Source organism: Nilaparvata lugens, chromosome 1, assembly GCF_014356525.2.
Source record: "Nilaparvata lugens isolate BPH chromosome 1, ASM1435652v1, whole genome shotgun sequence".
Classification (NCBI taxonomy): domain Eukaryota; kingdom Metazoa; phylum Arthropoda; class Insecta; order Hemiptera; family Delphacidae; genus Nilaparvata; species Nilaparvata lugens.
Genome location: NC_052504.1, coordinates 62,218,939 through 62,240,725, shown reverse-complemented (window position 1 = coordinate 62,240,725; position 21,787 = coordinate 62,218,939). Strand labels below are relative to the sequence as shown.

Below are 21,787 nucleotides of genomic sequence, written 5' to 3'. Positions count from 1 at the left end.
CGCTGCTTTATCCAACTTATTCGGTGAAGAATATAGTTGGCTGGTAATCTTAATAATATTTCAATACTGGTAACAAAATAGATTATAACGAGATTAGTCATGCTCAATTCTGGTAACAAAATAGATTATAACGAGATTGGTCATGCATGGAGATAGGATAATAAATAAAGGGTACACCATTCAAATAATGACACAAATATATTACACAAAATATCAACGAATAAATAAAAATATAGAGCAACAAGTATAAAAAAATAAAGAAAAAATATATAAATTGAAAATATCACAGACAGCTCACTAATATTGACTTTGCTTTTAGCACGAAATATTACCATGTTCTCCTTAAATCAGCAATCATAATTATGCATTCAAATTATGCAGCTCAGTTATCGACTTGCTGTTGCTTGTCGAATAAAATCTTATATAATTATCTTCTTTCCAAATTAATATAAATAACTAATTATAAATTTTAAATCTTAAAATATATCAATGTGTATCTCTCAGGGCTAAGATTCGGCCTCTGGTGGAAATCAGATAAATCAATTTATCCTATGAACAAGAGCTTCATTAACATCCTTATAATTTACTGATAAAAAAGAATGGTCAAGTGAGCATATATTATAATATCAAAATTCAATGAATATTTTATCTGTGCATACTCAAACATGTAAATCTGATAGATTTTTCCTAATAAAATTCCCTTTACGTTTGAATACTTGCGCAAGTTTGATATTAATTTCAATATTTAAACAACTTTTCATCGAGCTAGCTTTATTGAATCATGATTAATTCGTAGCACTGGGGGCGCCCTTGATATTTCTTTTTAACTATAGAACTCATGTGTCGAATTTCACAAAGTATGATAGTGATCCGGATTCTTTCGACGTCCTAGGCTTGGTGGGCTGATGTTGTCTTCTCCAATGGAATATTAATGTATTCTATATGACTCACGCCTTAATACAACCTCACTGAGTCTTATCAAATTGATTATTAGATTCAAACTTAAACTTTCAAAACATACAATTACTAAAAAAGGGATTTTGTGCTCTATAAATTGGTGGCTGTTCCCGGTGACCTCTGGCAAGCAAATGACTTTGATCTACCCCCATTCTTTCCACGATCATACTTCCATATTCAAATTTGCATATTATTTAAATATTCAACTACTACGCAATTACATAATTCGAAATAGTCTGTTTCAATCTGCTAGGTTATTGCATAAAGATTAAATATCATATTTTCTAATTATTCAAATCGCATCTGTTACATGAACTGAGTATTGTATAACTTACAGATTCTTATCATTTATATAATAAATAAAGTATATTGTTGGATTAACTTGCTTTTACCGCCAGTCAGTTACTGTATTTTGATTGGCTTATTCCAAAATTACAATGTATCCATGATTGTGCCAAGTAGAATATACCACACTTCCTTAATATTTTTATTTATTTCACATATTTTGTACATGCTCGTTTGATATAATAAATATTTTTGTATTCTTTAAATTGTTTTTCCTTTTACGTTAACATGCCATGTGGTTACCAATCCTCTGATCACATTTTAAGCAAATGCTGTTTGTATACAACTAAATTTGCCACAGGTGTCTGGCTAAATTTCAATTTGTACAGCTTGACCGATTATTTAGGTTGCCGACCAGTAAGTATCATAGAGCCTAACCTCAAAAATTCATTATTTCATATAATTTAATAAATAGCAATAATATTCTTTTCTATTTGGCTGTTCGAAACTGTAGCCAGGATACCCGTTATTATCTAATCTCTAGCTTGTTGATATCGCACCCGGCAATAAAAAGCAGCTGTTTGCTTGAGACCTAGCCTATATAATCTTCTCATTTTGTGATTTTGCCAGTTATTGAAAAAACTCTGTTACAAGGTTCAGCACAGAATTTCTTATGTAAACATTCAGAATGTCAGATCCACAGTCCTGTCCTAGTTATACATTTCAAAGTTTCAAGAGTTTTCATAAATAATATTCAAATTGGAGAAGGGCAGCATCAATTTTTGTCAATATCGATAAGGGATATATGGAAGCAACATTTTTTGTCATATCTGTTGATTATCAGACTACAAGGAATAAAATATTGTTATGTGGAAAAAAAATTATATAAAGTTTTCAAGTGAGCCAGCCTCCAACTTCTGCTATGAGATATATTGATTTTTTGAATATGAAAATTTAAATAATATCCTCCTCATACATCTCTCTCAGTATTTTTGATTGAATAAAAAAAAAATGTTCATGGGATCAATATTTGAGAAAGTTATTCAATTATTGAGTTCTGATATAATATTATTATCAGCCTTCCATAAAGTCATTGTACTCGATTTTGAACATAAGCTGCTATAGTCTCCATAGTTTGATATTGTATTTGTCATGCTCAACAATAACACTCTCATGTCTTAGAGGATCTGGGATTGGGATCAGGAAGTTCCAGGTATTATTATTTAGATAAGTCATGGTAATCAAAAACTTCAGTTAATATCACCAGTGAAAAGCTTATCTTTTATTTTGTTGTACTAAACAGGTGACATTATAGTTAGTGACAGGTGACATATTATTAGAGTTTCTTTGAATTCAAGTTTTGTAAAAAAAGAATGTACTTTGTAAACATGAAGTCAAGTTTATAAAAACAGATGTTCAAGATGTTTGACTTTTGGATTCAACTTAGATCTTGAAAAGGTACAATCATCATTATCATCATCTTCACTCCAGGGATGAGGTTCATTGATCAACCTGTTCCAGTACCCATCTCTTTTTTGGCCTTCCTACATCTTTTTTTCAGTATGTAGGGAAGTAAAATTGTACCCACAGTAATCCCTGCTTGTTCTTATAAGGTGACTGAAAGAGAACCACTCTTCAGAGCCCTTCCACATGCTTTGGAACATCTTTATTATTCCTAGAATGACACCTTTCAGCTTTGTGCCATTCTTGTCAGTGCACGACTAGTTGGATGGCGGGGTCACCTTGATTCAACAGGGTGAACACTTGCTGTTTCTTACTACATCCTTTCTCTGTCCTATCTGACCACTATGATTTCTATTCTCCCAAATTTTTGCTCCTCTCATTCCTATCAAAAGCGTCTGTACCCAGATTGGGCGGCTTCAAACAGCGTCTGTACCCAGATTGGGCGGCTTCAAACAGCATCTGTACCCAGATTGAGTGGCTTCAAACAGCATCTGTACCCACATTGGGCAGCTTCAAACAGCGTCTGTACCCAGATTGGGCGGCTTCAAACAGCATCTGTACCCAGATTGAGTGGCTTCAAACAGCGTCTGTACCCAGATTGGGCAGCTTCAAACAGCATCTGTTCCCAGATTGGGCGGCTTCAAACAGCATCTGTACCCAGATTGAGAGGCTTCAAACAGCGTCTGTACCCAGATTGGGCAGCTTCAAACAGCATCTGTTCCCAGATTGGGCGCCTTCAAACAGCATCTGTACCCAGATTGGGTGGCCTCAAACAGTGTCTGTATCCAGATTGGATGGCTTCAAACACCGTCTGTACCTAGATTGGGCTGCTCCAAACAGCATCTGTACCCAGATTGGGCGGCTTTAATCAGCGTCTGTACCCTGATTGGGCGGCTTCAAACAGCATCTGTACCCGGATTGGGCAGCTTCAAACAGTGTATGTACCTAGATTGGGCGGTTTCAAACAGCATTTGTACTCAGATTGGGCGCCTTCAAACAGCGTCTGTACCCAGATTGGGCAGCTTCAAACAGCATCTGTTCCCAGATTGGGCGCCTTCAAACAGCATCTGTACCCAGATTGGGTGGCCTCAAACAGTGTCTGTACCCAGATTGGATGGCTTCAAACACCGTCTGTACCCAGATTGGGCTGCTCCAAACAGCATCTGTACCCAGATTGGGCGGCTTCAATCAGCGTCTGTACCCTGATTGGGCGGCTTCAAACAGCATCTGTACCCGGATTGGGCAGCTTCAAACAGTGTATGTACCCAGATTGGGCGGTTTCAAACAGCATTTGTACTCAGATTGGGCGCCTTCAAACAGCGTCTGAACCCAGATTGGGTGGCTTCAAACAGCATCTGCACCCAGATTGGGTGGCTTCAAACACCATCTGTACCCAGATTGGGTGGCTTCAAACAGCATCTGTACCCAGATTGGGCGGCTTCAAACAGCCTCTGTACCCAGATAGGGTGGCTTCAAACAGCATCTGTTCCCAGATTGGGCGGCTGATACTCCAGGGAATAAACCCAAAATTCTGATCCTCCCAGTCAGGGGGTTTTGCGATTGGCCAGTACCCTATCCATTTAAAAACCCAACCACTTGCAGTACCCAAAACAGCCTCGAAATGGACAGGGACTATCGGAAATATAAACAACATTGCTGAAGGTACAATTCAGCGGGAAAGTGGAAGAATGAGATGCATACAGTTGTCAGTCAATGTAGAATGTATGGTAAAAACTTGTTATAAAAGTATGAAAAGTAAGGAGAAAACTTTTAGATTAATTATTAGATTCTTCACTTCATAATAATCATACAGAGTGAGTCATATGTTTGGAGACCCTTCAATAGGTTGGAGATTGTTGTATATATTATAATATACCGTAACTTCCATGATAAGTTATTGGTCGAACACTCTACCCTTTGACGAACAATTTTTGAATTTCAACACCTCATAAGGGAATGACTTAGGGGTTGTAACTCGAATATTTTAAATGTAAACAGCCATTGTGTCGTACATCATTTTGAAGGTTTTTTCAAAACAAGAAAGATGACATCAATAAAAATGTTCTATGATACTTGTATCCAAAATGGCGGCTGATTGAAGTTTTAGTTTTCACTTGAAACTTCAATCAGCCGCCATCTTGGATACAAGTATCATGGAAAATTTTCATTGATGTCATCTTTCTTGTTCTGAAAAGGCCTTCAAAATGATGTACCACACAATGGGTGTTTACCTTTGAAATATTCGAGCTACAACCCCTAAGTAACCTCACTTTGAGGGTTTGAAATTCAGTTGTAAGTCAAAAGGTGGAGTATTCGACCAATAACTTATCATGAAAGTTACAGTATTATAATATCTACAACAGTCTTCAACTTATTGAAGGGTTCCCATACATATGACTCACTCTGTATACTGATAATAATACTGAGAACTTGAATTTGAGTAAACTTGACAAAAATGTAAACGCATCTTCAAGAAGGAGTGTTCCTTTATGAACTGAGGAAATCAATAATTGTGCCCATATATAAAAAGGGTGACATGAACTTTCCAAGTAGGTATAGATCTACTTCAGTTGTTTGGTACATTGTTAGCCATAACCATTAAAACCATAACACAAAACTGCGATACTGAAGTGAGTCCCATTAAATGAGGCGATTGATCAGGAAATTGTTTGTTGGCAGTGTTGTCGAACAATGAGTTGATTGGGGGGATGCTTTGTGTTTCAGGTGTGCCAGGTGCCGCCACAGGCGTTTGCCATAGCCTTCTGGCTCGGCTACATGAACTCCGCCCTCAACCCGGTCATCTACACAATCTTCAACAAGGATTTCCGCAGAGCCTTCCGCAGGATACTATTTAAGTAGCGGGAGTATCTTCTGCCATAACTAACGCACGCTTTTAATTCCCGACTGCCACTTCACTTCAAATTCATCCCCATCAGCTCATCACACTAATAAAATGCATTTTATTGTTCGTGGATCACATCATCTTGTGTTCTAATTTTCTCTAATTGTATTTCCAATAAAAAAAAACATCATCATAAATTATGGAGTTTTCAACGTGAAACGTTCATAGGAAACTTCTTCTCGAGACGACCAACACAATAAATTGAAAAACCTCTTAATCAAATTGAAATAGATTTATGGTCGCAATAGCTCAAGCCTCAATCAATAATAAACAATGAAAATCTGACGGCCAATATACAAATCCAATAACTGAATCAATAAATCCAAAAAAGAATTATTCATCTATCAATTCATTCATTGGGTATGTTTATGGTCTTCATATTCAAAAATTGATCATAAACAAATTCAACATTATTGTACGAAATACAAGATTCACAGTCACAGGTTTCAGCAATAAATACAGTAAGTTTAGTCATATTATTGTGATCCTTGTTTGGAGCAGAACATTTTCTAGATAAATAGAGATAGGATGATTCACTTACTTCCAGATAGAGTATTAGGCTGGGGTGCCTACAAGTAATAAAATCTAGATGAGAGGTCTCAAAAAAGTCAGCAGTATTTAGAAGAATGCCGGCCGACGGCATTATTTTGGATTTCAAGAAGGGAGAGGGGGGTTCCCCTGTATTAGAAATTTATTCATTTGTCATGTTTATTAATCAATTCATACCAAACTGACTATGTCGTCAAGGCCCTGGCCTACAATAATGCAACGTCACAGTGTAAGCCTAGAATCTGATACATGATTGGTGAAAAAGATCAGCTGGTATTTTTTTTAAATCTTTTCCACCAATCATGTATTAGATTCTAGGCCTACACTGCGACGTTGCAATATCGTAGGCCAGGGCCTTGTATTAGAGGTGATTATGGTCATACAGAACAATAGAAATACAACTCACATATTAATTACCATATATTAAGCAGTTGAGTTCTATGTAAATTATTTCTAGAAATATCTAGAAACGTATTATTCCAGGAAAATAATAGGAGATAAATTCATGGTGACGTGATTTTTTACATTACTACTCTTACTCCCAGGGCCATCTCTATCTAAGTTTATATTTGGCAGCATTTGGCAACATTATATATTTTTATATTTGGCAACAAACTGTCTCCACGTAATTAGCTCCTGAGCATCTTTTTCTATCGCTCCAAGCATCTCTATGCCAGTCTTAACCTGTTGCCACCATCTCTGGCTGGGTCTCCCACGGGGTCTTCTTTCTGGAGGGTTGGGTGCTAAAACATTTCTCAGATTGGACTCTTCTCCTCTCCTGAGTACGTGCCCGACCCATTATAATCTCAAAATTTTCAACCATCAAAATTTAAAAATCTTAGTTTTCGTTGTTTTTGAGTGAAAATGGACTAAATTTTAGTAAAGTGAAATCATAACCCTATTTTGGACTTTTAAAATGTTACCTATCCAAATTTGCGAGAGAAATAGTACAAGGAGAATCCTTAGTTTTCCTCTCCCGATCAGTGTTACTTTGTAGAAAATATAAATAAATAAATAAATGAACTCCTACATTTCATTTAGCTTACAATGTATGGGTTATTGTAGAGGTCTCTGATTTCCTTATTATGTTTCCTCCTCCATTTTCCTTGATCGTACCTGGGCCCATATATATCTTTCGCAGCACTTTCTTTTCAAACACTATGAGCTTTTGTTCTTCTTTCTTGGTCATTTTTCAAGTTTCAGACCCGTAAAGTACTACTGGATTTATAATTGTTTTGTATAGTCTGAGCTTTGTTTTGTGGGATAGGGACTTTGAAGAGAGTGATTTGTTGCAGGCATAATACATACACCTGTTCACTACTGATAATAAGAAAACAAAGGTACCTGTTTATTGAGTTTTCCCCACTTTCTATCTCTACAATATCCAAATTTTTACGTGAGATTGTTATTCCTAGATTTTGGAATAGAAAAAAATCAATTTTTCACATTGATTAATTCAAACTGCTAAAATCATTCTTGTCTGAGAAATCATCATTCTATCTATCTTTTCGGAAAATAGATTTGAACTTTAACCGTAGGTGGGATTGAAGAATTTTATACAAGAATTTTTTTGTTGTGCCTTTCGTGTCAGATGAGATTGAAGAACAATTATTATTTGTAAATTATTTTGTATAAATTATTTGTCTATAAATTATGATGTTTTCGAAATTCGAGCCTTATTCCCTCAACTTATCATTCCTTCATTTGATGTCATTACTGATGAGTAGGCCTAATTACAGAATTTTGTAATTATTATTGCTGATGTGTACCTTTACAATGTAATGCATCTCAATCATCAAATTGTCTTCTAAGCTGTAATGGAGTTTGAAAGTGACGTGAAGTGGCAAAACAAAGACATTATACTAATTATACTAGGAAAATTGTTGAAATCCGTGAGATATTTTCTACTTCCCTTTTTATAAGCAACAATATATTTTTATCGATTTCTACGGCTATGTAAAGCATTTATTTCAACATGTGTGACAAGGTTTTGGTGTTTTATTTTACTCGAAAATGTAAGATATTGTTATAGTCGAATAATGTTAAAGCATTGTTTTGAGCAATTAGGAGTTACCGAATACCGTTTTGTGTAAGTAATATTCTATGTGGAGGTCTGCTTCACAAACGTTATAGATCTTTCATGTAGATATTAAAAGTTTTATTGGAAATTTATACTTGACAAGTTGAACTATAGTTTTCTCTGAAGACACACATGTGTTGATAGCTTTCACTCAGTTTTCATAACTTAAAAACATGTCTCCCAAAAAAATGAAGGCAATATCAGAAATTCGAAAATATTAGCGTTTAAGGCAAAAAAACATTGAATTCAATTGCTTGAACAAATTTCCCTTGATGCTTGCTTCAAATATTTTTACTGAATCGAAATATTTTCCATGAAAACCGGTATGGTTTTCACAATTTTTGAAGGTACTTTCCGATTATCAATAATTTAGATATTGTGCGAGTATTATTCTACGAACTAGGGGCCAATTATTGTGTATATTTGAGATTTTTATAATGGAAAATGCAACTTTGTATTGGAGTTTATTGATTTTTTCAATTATACTGTTAGATAAAGTATTGAAAGTTTTAATTTAGAATTATGAATTATCTTCAATTCTAATTTAATAGATCATACTGCTAATAATATTCTGTACTGAAAGAGCTGAAGATCAGCTCTAATCAGTAATCACCTCCATTCTGTAGGCTATTCATTCACATATTTATGATGTCTTATTCTCTAGTTGATCCTGTATTTTCCAGGAATAACTTTTGTAGGCTAAGCTCTTCTAACACAAGGGAAAAATTCAATGTAACTTCTACTCCATAATGGCTACCGACAATATTTAATGATGGTCAAGAGCAATATTGCTTTCTTTGGATGCAAAAATGTTATTACTAGAGAAAGCTATTGACACCAACAACCAATTATCTGATTTCTTGATCTTGATGGAAATTTTTCAGATTTGATACTTTTGAAAATGGTTTTGCCTGAACAATCAAATCAAAAAATAATGTTATCTCGTTTGCCATTCATATTTATAATTCAAGCTCCGGGTGACAAAACTTTTCCTTTGCAATGAATAGTACAAACGATAAGTTCACAGACCGAGCAACTGGAAATTAATTTGGGGTTGAATTCTTCACAAGTAATATAATTTTTCGAAATAAATTTGAAATTTTTGGTTGTGGATGTAGTTTGTTATGTGTCCATGGTTTAATATTTCAAGCTACTAGTTCGAATAGTTGCAATTATAGTTCTAGTTCCAAGCTACCGGCCAGGATAGTTAAGACGACTAAGGCGTTGCACCCTTCAGTCTGCTAGGTTACCAGTGCTCGTGGGTTTGAATCCCGCCGATAGACGTGGACGTTCAATCATCTCAACAAACCACCCTCGCACTTTCCCACCCACAAGAAAAAACTCATTTGGCCATCATTCACGATTGAAAAAAAAATAAAGTTGTAAAAACTAATTTCTCATGATGCTTTTGGTGTGAATGTCATTCTTATATCCATGTACATGAGTAATGCTTATGATAAAGCACTGACTCTAGGAAATCCAGAATTCCATCCCCAGATGTAAAAGAATGAGTTGCCCATCCCTTCCTTCAAGAATTGAAGTTAATCTCTCGTGCTTGAAAACTACTTCTTATAAACTTTCGAAAATGATTCGAATTCCCAGTGATTGAATATTATCTCACTAGAAGTTTGTTCCATTATCAGTTTCCGTGGAAATTGGGAAATTTCTTATTAAATCTGAAACAGTAAATAAGCCTTTTTGTGAGGAAATGAGTCATTTCTATTTTGATTTGATCGAATGAATTCATGAAACAATTTGATGAAGAATAAGCCTCTAATTTCCCTCCGTGTCTGGATGAAAATGATCAATTCACGATCCAATCAAATAATTTTTTATGTATATTGTATTCATATAAATCAAGTCTATATGGATTATTCTTTTCATTATATTTTCTATAGTATTCACTTCTATGTTGAGCAAGAGTGATTGCATCTTTCCTCGTCATATAACAACCTTGATTAATAAACTTATACTTTACTTGGGTACATAATTTATTATGTAAACTGTAATTTTTGCTAATAAAACTGTTGGAAAAGTTTTGTCTCGGATCCCAGATTGAATGCAGTTGAAGTTTGTTATTAGAGTAGGTAAGTTTCGTGCTAGTAGGTGAGAATTTCAAGTTTTATTTTTGTACTATGGAACAGAAATCCAATACTTTTTGTCTTGTACAGCTGTATGTGAATAAATATTGCCTTAAATAAAATACTACAATAATGCTCGTAAATACAATTTCGTCTCATGGAAATATTGCAACCTTCTCATAAATACTCGTTTCGTCTGTATATAAATACTAATTATGATAATAAATCATTACTAGATTGTAAATTTGTGAATTGAAGTTGCATATATTAACATAATATATTATCTTTCGAATACTCAACAATATTCTAACATGTATATAGTTCTGTCTTCCACATAAGTATGTAATATACAAATTATTATTAAATATTTATAACTTGTTTGATTTTGATTTTGTGGGTAATTGAGTTCTCTCTCTTGATAAATGAAAAATCTTGCAGATCCAATATTGATTAGTTTTAAACTGGTTTCCAAAACTAAAACACCAAAAAGTAAAGGAGATTTCTCTTTTCAAAGACTAAGAAGGGGTTGCTTCACTCATGGAATGGAATATCCATGTATAGAGCAATACTGATTCAAATAATGGTAATTCTTTGAGAGATTATATTCACTGTTATAGTAAAGAAGGTTATGCTTCTATTTTTTGGTTTAGAATGAATATTTTGTATTGTAAATGGTACAGAGAGCCATCTATGTGATGGAGATGGATTGTTTCTTCAGTCAATTCCAAAATCATCCAATTTGGGATGTATCCCATCAATTTTTGAAACTAAAAATGAACTCAAATTTTTAAAACAAAATAGACACCAATTTTTAAAACTAATTCTTGATCCTAAAATAGAATTTCTGAATCTAATTTTCAATATCCTACTTTCAACCTATTTTCAAGACTTTTTATATTTAATCAAGTTTATCATGATTATAATTTATTAAAATAATAATCAATTACATTGTAATAATTTTGTTCTTTTACATGCTCACATGGGAATGTAAATTTAAAAACAAATACAGTACAAGATAATTCACTAATACCTCATCTAGCATACGCATTATGCCAATGTTCAAAAATACAACGAATCCTAATTCATGTAATAGTAGTAGATGATCAGTTCAGTAACTGAGTGAAAAAATTCACTTGAGAACTAGGGAAAATATATTTATTTTCTGATCCAGTCTTAGTCAATCACTCGAAATTATTGTAATCAATTGATTATTGAGAATAATAATTGTTGATGTAGAGATTTTGAAATGTTCATGCGAGATTGTGAGGAAAGAACGTTACTATTGAAGCTTTTCAATAATTATTATTCATAACTGATTCTCCACTGAAGATTTTAAAAGTTAGCTTTTCATTTTGGGTTCAACTTTATATAGAAAATCAAAATTTGTGTATCCATTCGATGGTTTTCTTGATAAACATCGGAGTTAATAATTTACTCCAATATCTGAATAATTATTACCTGAGTAAAAAATCAATTCAGTTCCCATAACATTCGAATTCTAAAATATGAGATTCTAGAATGATTCATTGCATTCGAATCTTTCGGAAGTAATTTTCATCAGGACTAGAGTAGATTGGAATAATAATAATAAACTATTTATGAATATACCAAATATTGATAATATTATAATATACAAGATGTGTTATTAATTATAATGATATATACAAAAATACTATGTAACATTCAGAAACTGATATGATGGAGAAAGAAATTCTGTAAAACAAAAGTGAATTATTATATCACACCAGTTTGATAATGTATCAATTAATCTCTTCTAAGTTCTGTACAATCCAGTTGTAAGATATAAATAAAAATTGTTGATCTTTTTATTTCATGTTCAGATTATTGTACATTTTTAACATTTCAAAGATTGAATATTTTTTCAGAATAACAATCCTTTCCATGATGGTCTCATCCTGGCAACTTTGAAGAGTAGACAACGAATACCTTTGAAATAAATAATATGATAAGAATTATTTATCTTGCAATTTTTATTCTAAACTCCTCTCCTGTCATGATTTTGTTAATAGAATATCATTCCTTGAAATTGAACTATGTTCATAATAGAACACCATTCATTTTAGTGGATTATCATTTTAGTGCAATTATTTGATCCCTACGAATGCATCCCTCATAATACATCAAAGATATAAATTGTAAATCTTCAAATTTATGACAGATTTTTATTATCAATAACTAGTTTTAGATAGGGTTTAGTTACAATAACCAATTGAAGATTATCTGAATCATGAATATGATATTAGTGAATTTGGTGCATGAGTTTTGTATGCTCCTTCTACTTGGAAGCAATGTTCCTCATTATAATTTGAAGAACTTTGCCAGAAAAGTGTTGCTAAGATGATATTTTTCTCAATCGGATAAGTGTGATGAAGCAATTCTCATTATAATAATTATTGTTCAAATTAGGATAAACAATCACTTTTCAGATATGCTGCAAATCAAAGAAATCAAAGACAGTAATATCACTTCCTCTCTTCATTTGAGTATTTCTCGCTATTGTTGATGGATTAATCCGGCTACGTGCTGAAGGAAGATGGAAAGAAAACGAACGATTGATATTGTCGAGCTATTTCCCCGTTCAGTGATTTAAGATATTTCCTCTGTAAAGTGGACCTTTTCGTTATCGATGTTTATTCCTTGACTGAGGATTATCTAACAAGCATGCATTTCAAAGAGATCCTTCCATATTTTCGATTCAAGTGCTTTTGGAGAGCGTTTTCGTACGTGGAATGAGCAGCGAATTTTCTCACCCTGTTGCGTCGTATTTCGAAGCAGTTACATCAGTCTTCATTCGAGTGAATAAATTTAATGAAGTTTGACAAAGAAGAAACCTAACTTGCAGACGTGCGCTGGGTGCTGTTCACTCATGCATACATGCAACTTCTCAAGAACATACAAAACAAAACACACATCTATGCTGTAGTTTAGTTTAAAGAAAATCATTCTGAACATTATACTCTAGTCAAGAAACACAAGATGGAGTACGAGTGCTGGTTGATAATTATTAAGAGTTCGAAGTAATCATTATCATGCTTCTGGAATAAGACATGACTCAGAAGTAAGGTTTAGAATCATTCTCAGTTTCAGTTTCAAATTCACTTCTACGAGAAATTGAGAAATACTTTGTAAAGGATTATTTGTGCAAAGCTAGCTTGATTCGGTCTAAGTTCAATAATATCTGGGGAACTAGAATATTTGTCCCTTGTAGAATAAATTAATACCTCAGTATTTTTACCAGCTAAACATAGAGCTTACACAATAATTTTCTACTCCAAAATACTGCAATCAGCTGCTGATGCCCACGTCCGCAATTCTTACCGTTTATCCTACTGCTACAGTAGCTATAGATGCTGAAGAGCTAGACAAAAAATATGAGGGTTTTCAGTATTTTATAAAACAATATAGCACCAACTCCAAACCGACTCGTTATCATCTGACAAATGGGTCAGAAATGTGAGATCATATCGAGCGGGGTCAAAGCTGGAATTTGAATTGTCTTATACATTCTAAAATCCTTTGTACTGCTTCCAATATAATACTATGACCCTTTAATAATTTTGATAATTGCAGCAAAGTTGATATCTCCGTAGTATTTCAGAAATGATTATCTCTAAAATTAATTCAATCAATATTATATATTGCTGATTCATTATTAACACTTATCAAAAGTATTTCCAAACAGTTTCCAAGCCAATTTAATAACTAGTAGTTCTGCGAACAGTAGACCTCGCTCATGAATACAACTTTCAATCTAATGAGAAGGGCCAGTACAGTAAGTACAGTATATTGTGAAGATTTAGCCATGTCATCTATTATTTTCTCCATTGAAAGTGCTAGAGACACTGTTCGCAGGGACACCGGACTTATCAAGGAGGTACCTTTATATTGTCTCCATATTTACAATATAAACATATATTACAACTTTTCTAATAATTAATTATAAGAAATCGGTTAACTGACGGAAAAATGGATTATGCAGTAGGCAATTTAGATGATGTCTCACAGACGATGGTGAGATGGAAAATGATTCTAAATAAGATGAGTTTGTTAGTGACAATGACATTAGGTTGCTGATATCAGCGCGACCTGGATACAAACTTTAATTTATCTATTACTGAGACCAAGAGTCAGACCCAACATTATTTTATTAATCTGACCTTGTCTCAAAACACGCCGTGACAACTTCTGAAACTCATATTATGTGTTTTTGTTGAAATATGTTCTAATAAAATTCTTTTTTCAAGTAATTTGAAACTATCTATCTTTCAGTGCTGTAGTTCAATTTAGAAATTCATTAGAACTTTATATTTTTGAAAAGTAGTTTACTCAATCTCCCTCCAACGTTCTGACATGGATACAGTGGACTGCTCGAGATTAAATACCTCACGAATATTTGGAATTGCTTATCACATTCAGGGTTCACATCTCCTTTTTTCATTTGGGAAGGTCTCCACCATTCTACACCCAGTAATTGAATGTCCTAGAGCAAAAAATGTGCAGAACGTAGCTTACAGAATCAATTCATTCAATTTTCTCTCTAGAACGTGACTTGCACGAACTGAAACCTTTTTTCACTCATGCTTCATTATTGTTTTCTTCTTTCTTCTCCTCCTACTACCTTTCTTTTCCTCACATATTATTCCACTCGACTGGGTATCATTCATCAAAGGTTGAAGAAGGAAGTCTTCACAGGAAATAAGGAGTTTCTGCTCTATCATGATTTATTCCATGGACACATTATTGACAAATATTCACGTGTTTCTCCACTAAAAGAAATTCTCTTTCTTTATATTATTCTTATTCATGGTATTCATTTTTGTTCTGGAAGATATTTCCTGTGATCTAAGATATGTACGCCATGCTCTTACTGAAATAGTTGCTTACTCCCTATGACAAAGTTTTCAAGTTGCTTTACATGTTAAATTGATAGAATTTTTGTCCATCGATGCTTATAGAACCTAATCGATGCTTTTGCGAATGAAACGTGCAATCCCCAATGCCTGGCCCTCTGTTTATTGCTGTCAACTACAACTAGAGGAACACTCGTAGCAATAATGCTTCCATAATCAAGCATTGTGTTTGAACAAATAAGCATAACAAATCACTCGCAAATAATTGATAGCCTTTCTTGAATGATTTTATCATTTCTTGAATAATTGACAGCCCACTGATCGCAAATGGATCAGGAGCAAACAGTGATATTTCAGGAGCTAAGAAATTTTAGTAATCAAGAATGAAGGAATGGTACGCATCAGGGGTGTATCGATCCATATTGATGAGGAATATAATTTGAAAGGAAAAATAGTTTGGGCATGAATGGGTCAAGACAAAGTTAGAAACCGTAACCGGTCTGGTTTTGTTGTGCTCTGTGTATATTCTGTGTTTTCATGGTTTTTTTTCTGTTTTTTTTGTTGTTTTTTTTGTGCCATTTGGAGGTCTGAAGTTCCTCATTCCAGTGGTCAAGACATAGTCCATATTTCTATAGTTATATTCGTGTAATAGTGTTTTAAGTGTTCAAATGTTAAGTTACCAGTTTCTGAATTTTTGTATGCTACTACGGTGTTGAACCTCTTATCGAATCAAAATTAGATAATGCATTCTTCTATCCATTTTCGCAGTTAATCTGTTACTTCTGTGAGACTGCGTTCTACTGTTATTATCTCCCTTCTCTGAATCATCACCCTTCCTCTTTCCACTGTTCTTTCAGGAGCGCTTCCTATACTGTCTTGCCGTGCACACTCTCTCGGCTTATCTTACAAAATTCCTCTCTTTCACCCGTCCCCATTGATATCGCGATGTTTTCGTCTAGTCAGTTTTCTGTTTTCATCTGTTACTGCCAAAGAGATCTAGTCATCATCGTAGCTATATATTTCTTTGATTTTAATCGTATTCAATTCAACTGTTTTAATTCCACTTTATCTATTCTGACCCACCGAGTGAGCAATAGCGAACGGTTTGAAAGATGCTCTGTTGACCGAAAGGCTCTCGGAATAAGGAGTCAACTCTATATTATGGCCAACGGTCTTTGGAGTGAAAGAGCTGTATAGAGAGGGCACTCTCTTGTCCTGAAAGTGTAAAAAAAAGCTTTAAAGGCGGAGGAACTAAGTATATTCTTATTCTGCATGAGAATGCGCAGAAGGCATGATGGGCAACCACTGCATTAAAGGCTTTTAGATCAGTCCTAGTATTCATTAAGGCAATTTGTCAGCTATAGTTTTATTTCTGGAGTGGACACCCTAAACAAACTTCCGAGTGGTATAAGTATGAGCAATGATAAAAAGGAAAAACAATTCTTCAAACATCGTACAAGAATCGGGACTTGGAATGTAAGGACCATGGCTCAAGCAGGGAAAATAGAGAATGCTTTTCAAGAAATGAAGCGTTTGGATTTATTGGTTTTGGGGATAAGCGAAATTAGATGACCGGAGAGTGTACTATTCTGGTGCTCCACAAAAGTATGAGCATGGAGTTGGAATAATTATACACAAATCAATCGCACAGAATGTATCAAACTTTATACCTACTAATTAGAGAATGATGCTTGTACAAATAAAAGCATTGCCAGTAAACGTGAACATTGTACAGGTATATGCGCCCACAAGTGCGCATGATGAACAAGTGATAATTAATTTTCATGCTCAATCAACAACTCTTATCAATAACATTCCTAATGAAGAAGTTCTTGTAATAATAAGTTACTTCAATGCCAAGGTAGGAAAAGGAAGATCAGGAATTCATATTGGTCCCCATGGCCTTGGAGATAGCAATGAGTCGGGAGAAAAGCTTTGTACTTTTGCGGTGGGAAACGATTTGATTGTGATGAATACCTTTTTTGATCTGCCTCCTCGGAGATTGTATACTTGGAAGTCTCCAAGAGATGGAACGGATGGTAGGATTGTACGCAATCAGATTGATTATATAATGATGAATAGAAGATATAGAAATAGCTGCAAGATGGCCAAAACATTTCCAGGAGCAGATATAGACTCCGACTACAACTTGCTGGTTTCCGATTTCAGACTACAGTGGAAGAAACTGAGAACAAAATCAACACAGAAGACATTCGACAGAAGAAAAATCAACGATCCACATGAGAGCAAATTGAGAATGTGCTCGGCGCTGCTCTGATTGAAGTAAAGGCAAGTTCGGAGATCGATGACAAAATAGGTAAAATAGTGGATGTCACAACAAGAATAAAGAAAAATATTTTTAAAATTAATAAAGGAAAGAAGAAGTCGTGGATGAGTGATGAGATTTTGGAGTTGATGGAGGAGAGAAGAATGAAGAAAGTAGATAAAGACCTAAATCAATATAAATCAATCAATAGACAAATAAGAAAGAAAATCAGAGAAGCAAAGGAGCAGGAATTCAAGGAGAAATGTTTAGAAATTGAAGTGGCTCAGGAAAGGTATGACACATTCAATATGCACAAAAAGTTAAAGAACTCACAGGAAATTATAAGAAGAGATCTGTGGGTAAAATAGTAAATGACCAAGGAGAAATAATAAATTGTTGATATAGAGCATATGAAATTGGAATGGCAGGATTATGTTGGAAATCTCTTCTGAGACCAAAGACATGAACACGAGTTAGCAACTGAGTTAACAGGATCAGACATTCTCTTTGATGAAGTTGAAGCGGCCATACAGTCGATGAAAAGTGGCAAAGCAGCTGGCCCGGACGGCGTTCAGTCAGAAATCTTGAAGCTTTTCAATGAAGATTTCAAAAAAGAGCTGACATTGGTTTTCAATTATTTATAACAGTGGAGAAATACCAAAGGAATGGTTAAGATCAGAATTTATAGTTCTTCCCAAAAAACAGAGTGCCAAGAAGTGCAGTGATTATAGAACTATCAGCCTTATGAGCCACTTGTTGAAAATATTTTTGAAGATTATTCATCATAGACTGTATTAAATCTGTGAGAATCTAGTATCGCCTACACAGTTTGGCTTAATGAAAGGACTGGGAAATAGAGATGCGCTTTTTGGTATGCAGGTCCTTTTCGAACGCTGCCGCGACATGAACTGCAATATATATGCCTGCTTCATCGATTATCAAAAAGCATTTGACAGAGTTTAGCATAATAAAATGATGGAGGTCCTGGGGATAGCGGAATTGATGGTAAGTATTTGCGTTTAATTGAAAATCTGTACTGGAATCAGTCGGCATCTGTTAGAGTCAACAATGAGATAACAGAAGAAGTTAAAATTCTCCGAGGAGTACGGCAGGGTTGTATATTATCTTCACTAATATTGAACTTGTACTCAGAGGCAATTTTCCAAGAAGCCTTGGAATACTCGGAGGCCGGCGTACTATTGAATGGAGAGAGATTTAACAATTTCAGGTATGCGGATGATACAGTAATTTTTGCCGACACCCCGCAAGGACTTCAACTGCTAATGGACAAAGTCGCTGAAGTTAGTAAAATATATGGTCTGGAAGTCAACATTAACAAAACAAAGACAAAGGTAATTTGTAAAGAAAAAGTTGACAATGTGCATTTTACTATTGATGGTAGGGTAGTGGAGAGAGTGCCAACTTATATTTACCTGGGTACAGTTTTGAATGAGCAGTGGGACCATTCTCAGGAGGTGAGGGCTCGGATGAAAAGGCGAGAGCGGCATTCAAAATCACGTCAAGAGTATTCAAGTCTCATAATTTGACCCTTGAACTGAAAATTAGACTCCTCCGTTGTTATATATTTTCCATTTTGTTATATGGAGTTGAGTCTTGGACCCTGACTGAAACCACAACAAAGAAACTTGAAGCGTTCGAGATGTGGACCTATAGACTAATCCTGAAAATATCATGGATGGACAAAATTTCCAACAACAAGGTTCTTCAACAACTCAATAAGAAGACGGAGATAATGTACACTGTCAAGAGACGAAAATTGGAGTATCTGGGACACATTATGAGGAATGGAACTGAATATCAGAGTTGTTAGAATGTGTACTACAGGGTAAAGTTCTTGGCAGGAGAGGTGTTGGTAGGAGACGAATTTCCTGGTTAAAGAACTTGAGAACATGGTTTGCAGTGTTTGCAGGGAACTTTTTAGAGCGGCTGTCAACAAGGTTATAATTGCCAGAATGATTGCCAACATTCGGTAACGGATAGACACCAGAAGAAGAAGAAAGTTAGAAACAAATTGAGCCTTGAAACCGTTACTTCAAAATAGCTTGGCAATAATATTACATTAAGATGCATCTATATTATCTGCATACCTATCCAATAAACGGGAACATAAATTTATTCTCCGTAGTACAGCATCGCGAAGCTATCGCAAAAATGATCTACAATCGCATCACTGTGACATGAAGGTAGAATCGAATATTTGAATAATTCATATCGAAGAGTGTTGAAATGGATGAGTTCCTGAAAAGAGTATGTATATACCGATATTCAAACCAATTCTACCAGCGGACTGAATTTATTAATATAGTATGATGGGAATTCCCACATCAAAGTATGAGTGATACTTGAAATTCATCGAATAGGAAGTTCATCATGGAATATTAGAATCATGAATCATTTTTATGTGATGGATTGATTTCATCATTGTAGAAGTAAATGGAAAAGGTAGAATACTTTCAAATATTCAATGACTGTAAAAAATAATCATTTCAGGTATGAAGTTTTATTTTATTCATTTGGAATTTCATCAGATCAATTTCTACTTGTGCTTATGAATATTCTGAGTACAGTATTTTGTTCAGATACGGATGATTATCGTACATGTATTTCGAGTTTTTGTTATGTTGCTTCTAAGTTATAACCAAATCAATCTCATGATTTATGATAATTTATTCACTTGATATTATCCACATGATATGGATAGATATCAATAATCCGTATCCATAATTCTCAGTTTAAGATAATTAACAATCCTCATTCTCAACCTTGATAGAACTTGTGAGAATATATTCTCGAATGAATGGCGGAGAATGATATCCATATAGTATTAATAAATTTCCTTATCGAAAGTAATTATCCCCTCATCCAAAATTCTATGGATTCCATGCTGATGGATTGTTGTGATAGATGGTTCATCATACAATAGCATTTCCTGATATTTTCTGTCACTGAAGCTGTGCTATACAGAATGGCGCTCACTAGTCATAGTGGACCATACAGAATAGTGTATTCTGCTCAAATCTGTGTTCAACAGTGATGCCAAAAATTTTTTGTCGGGAATGAAAAATTACCAAACATGGAGAACAGAGCAGAGATCGACTGAAGACACGGGGGATGCGTGTTGACAGTACTCAGACCATTACAGCCGGACAATGACAAATGCTGATATTGTAATAATCATTATGAGTCAAGAAATGGGAGGGTTGTCTATCATTTGTTACTTTTGTCATAGAAATGCAGACAGTCCTGCTGTTTACAAACAAGAGATTTATTATCTACGGAGAAGCAAATTAATTGTCTCTCATGGAAGAGCTACGTTTCCATCTCACCCATATCACCCCGCTTAAAAATATTGGCTGTTGGTGCTTTCAATCTCCAATCTACTCGGGAGTAGTGTATCCAGCAATATTAATTAATTTTCGGCTTGATTAATTGAGCTAGCATTCCTTCAAAATTTGATGTGCCTGACTCGAAAAATGAGAAAAACTTGATCATATAATTGAATTATGGTAACTTACACAATACAGACTCTATTTTGACAAAAAAGCGAAATTCAGGAGATAACTATAGTTTGCTTTATATGTCAATTTATGGTGTGAATGGTAGATTCGTTGCGATATTGCATTCCATCACAACTGGAGTATCGTTTGACAATCATTAGATTCATATAGTTACAGTTCATAAGGATAACAATATCTCTCTATAGCTTGGATAGTAAAAAACACAATAATAGGAGTAAACTAGTATTACCAGTTACAAAAAATAATAGAATATTGTATCATTTTATTGTGAGTTGGTTTGTATTTCTTACATTCAACATTTTAACTATCATGGAATCAGAGGAGAGACGATTATTCTACAGAGAATAGAAAACAACAAATTCAGATCGCAATACAGTATTATCTACAACAAAACTTTTTTTCATTGAATCTCTTAGTATTCAAGTATTGCTCTCAATTTGAGTACCTACCTATTCAGTTGATAGATTAACTACATTCCATCATGATGTATTAAAACTTTGTGAATGTTTGAACTACAGTGAAATCTCCCAATAGCGGACACCCCTGGGGATTAGTAAAATGTCCGCTATACAGAGTTGTCCGCTATTGAGAACTTGTGTTCATTTACTTTTTGATATAGAGAAGGTAACCCCGACCATAACAAAGTCATAGTTAGTATCTTGCACTATGATTTAAAAAAGGTGACCTTGTTAGCTTGAACTGTCAAGACTTTAAAAATACTTTGTCTATGAAAAACTTTAAAGTTTTCACCCCTTGATCCAGTGGTTGACAGGCTGAAGTGACATTCGGTGGA

The 21,787-nt window shown here is 34.4% G+C and overlaps 1 protein-coding gene across 3 annotated transcripts in view; it reads left to right on the top strand.

Moving 5' to 3' along the window:
* LOC111056765 (alpha-2A adrenergic receptor) overlaps positions 1-12,294 on the top strand; it is a 416,461-nt gene extending 404,167 nt beyond the window's left edge. For all 3 annotated transcript variants that reach the window (XM_039439004.1, XM_039438995.1, XM_039439012.1), the window contains exon 7: positions 5,431-12,294. In XM_039439004.1, the coding sequence (XP_039294938.1) occupies positions 5,431-5,565 (135 nt within the window). In that variant the 3' untranslated portion in view covers positions 5,566-12,294. The remainder of the gene's footprint in view (positions 1-5,430) is intronic.
* Positions 12,295-21,787: the final 9,493 nt, after the last annotated feature.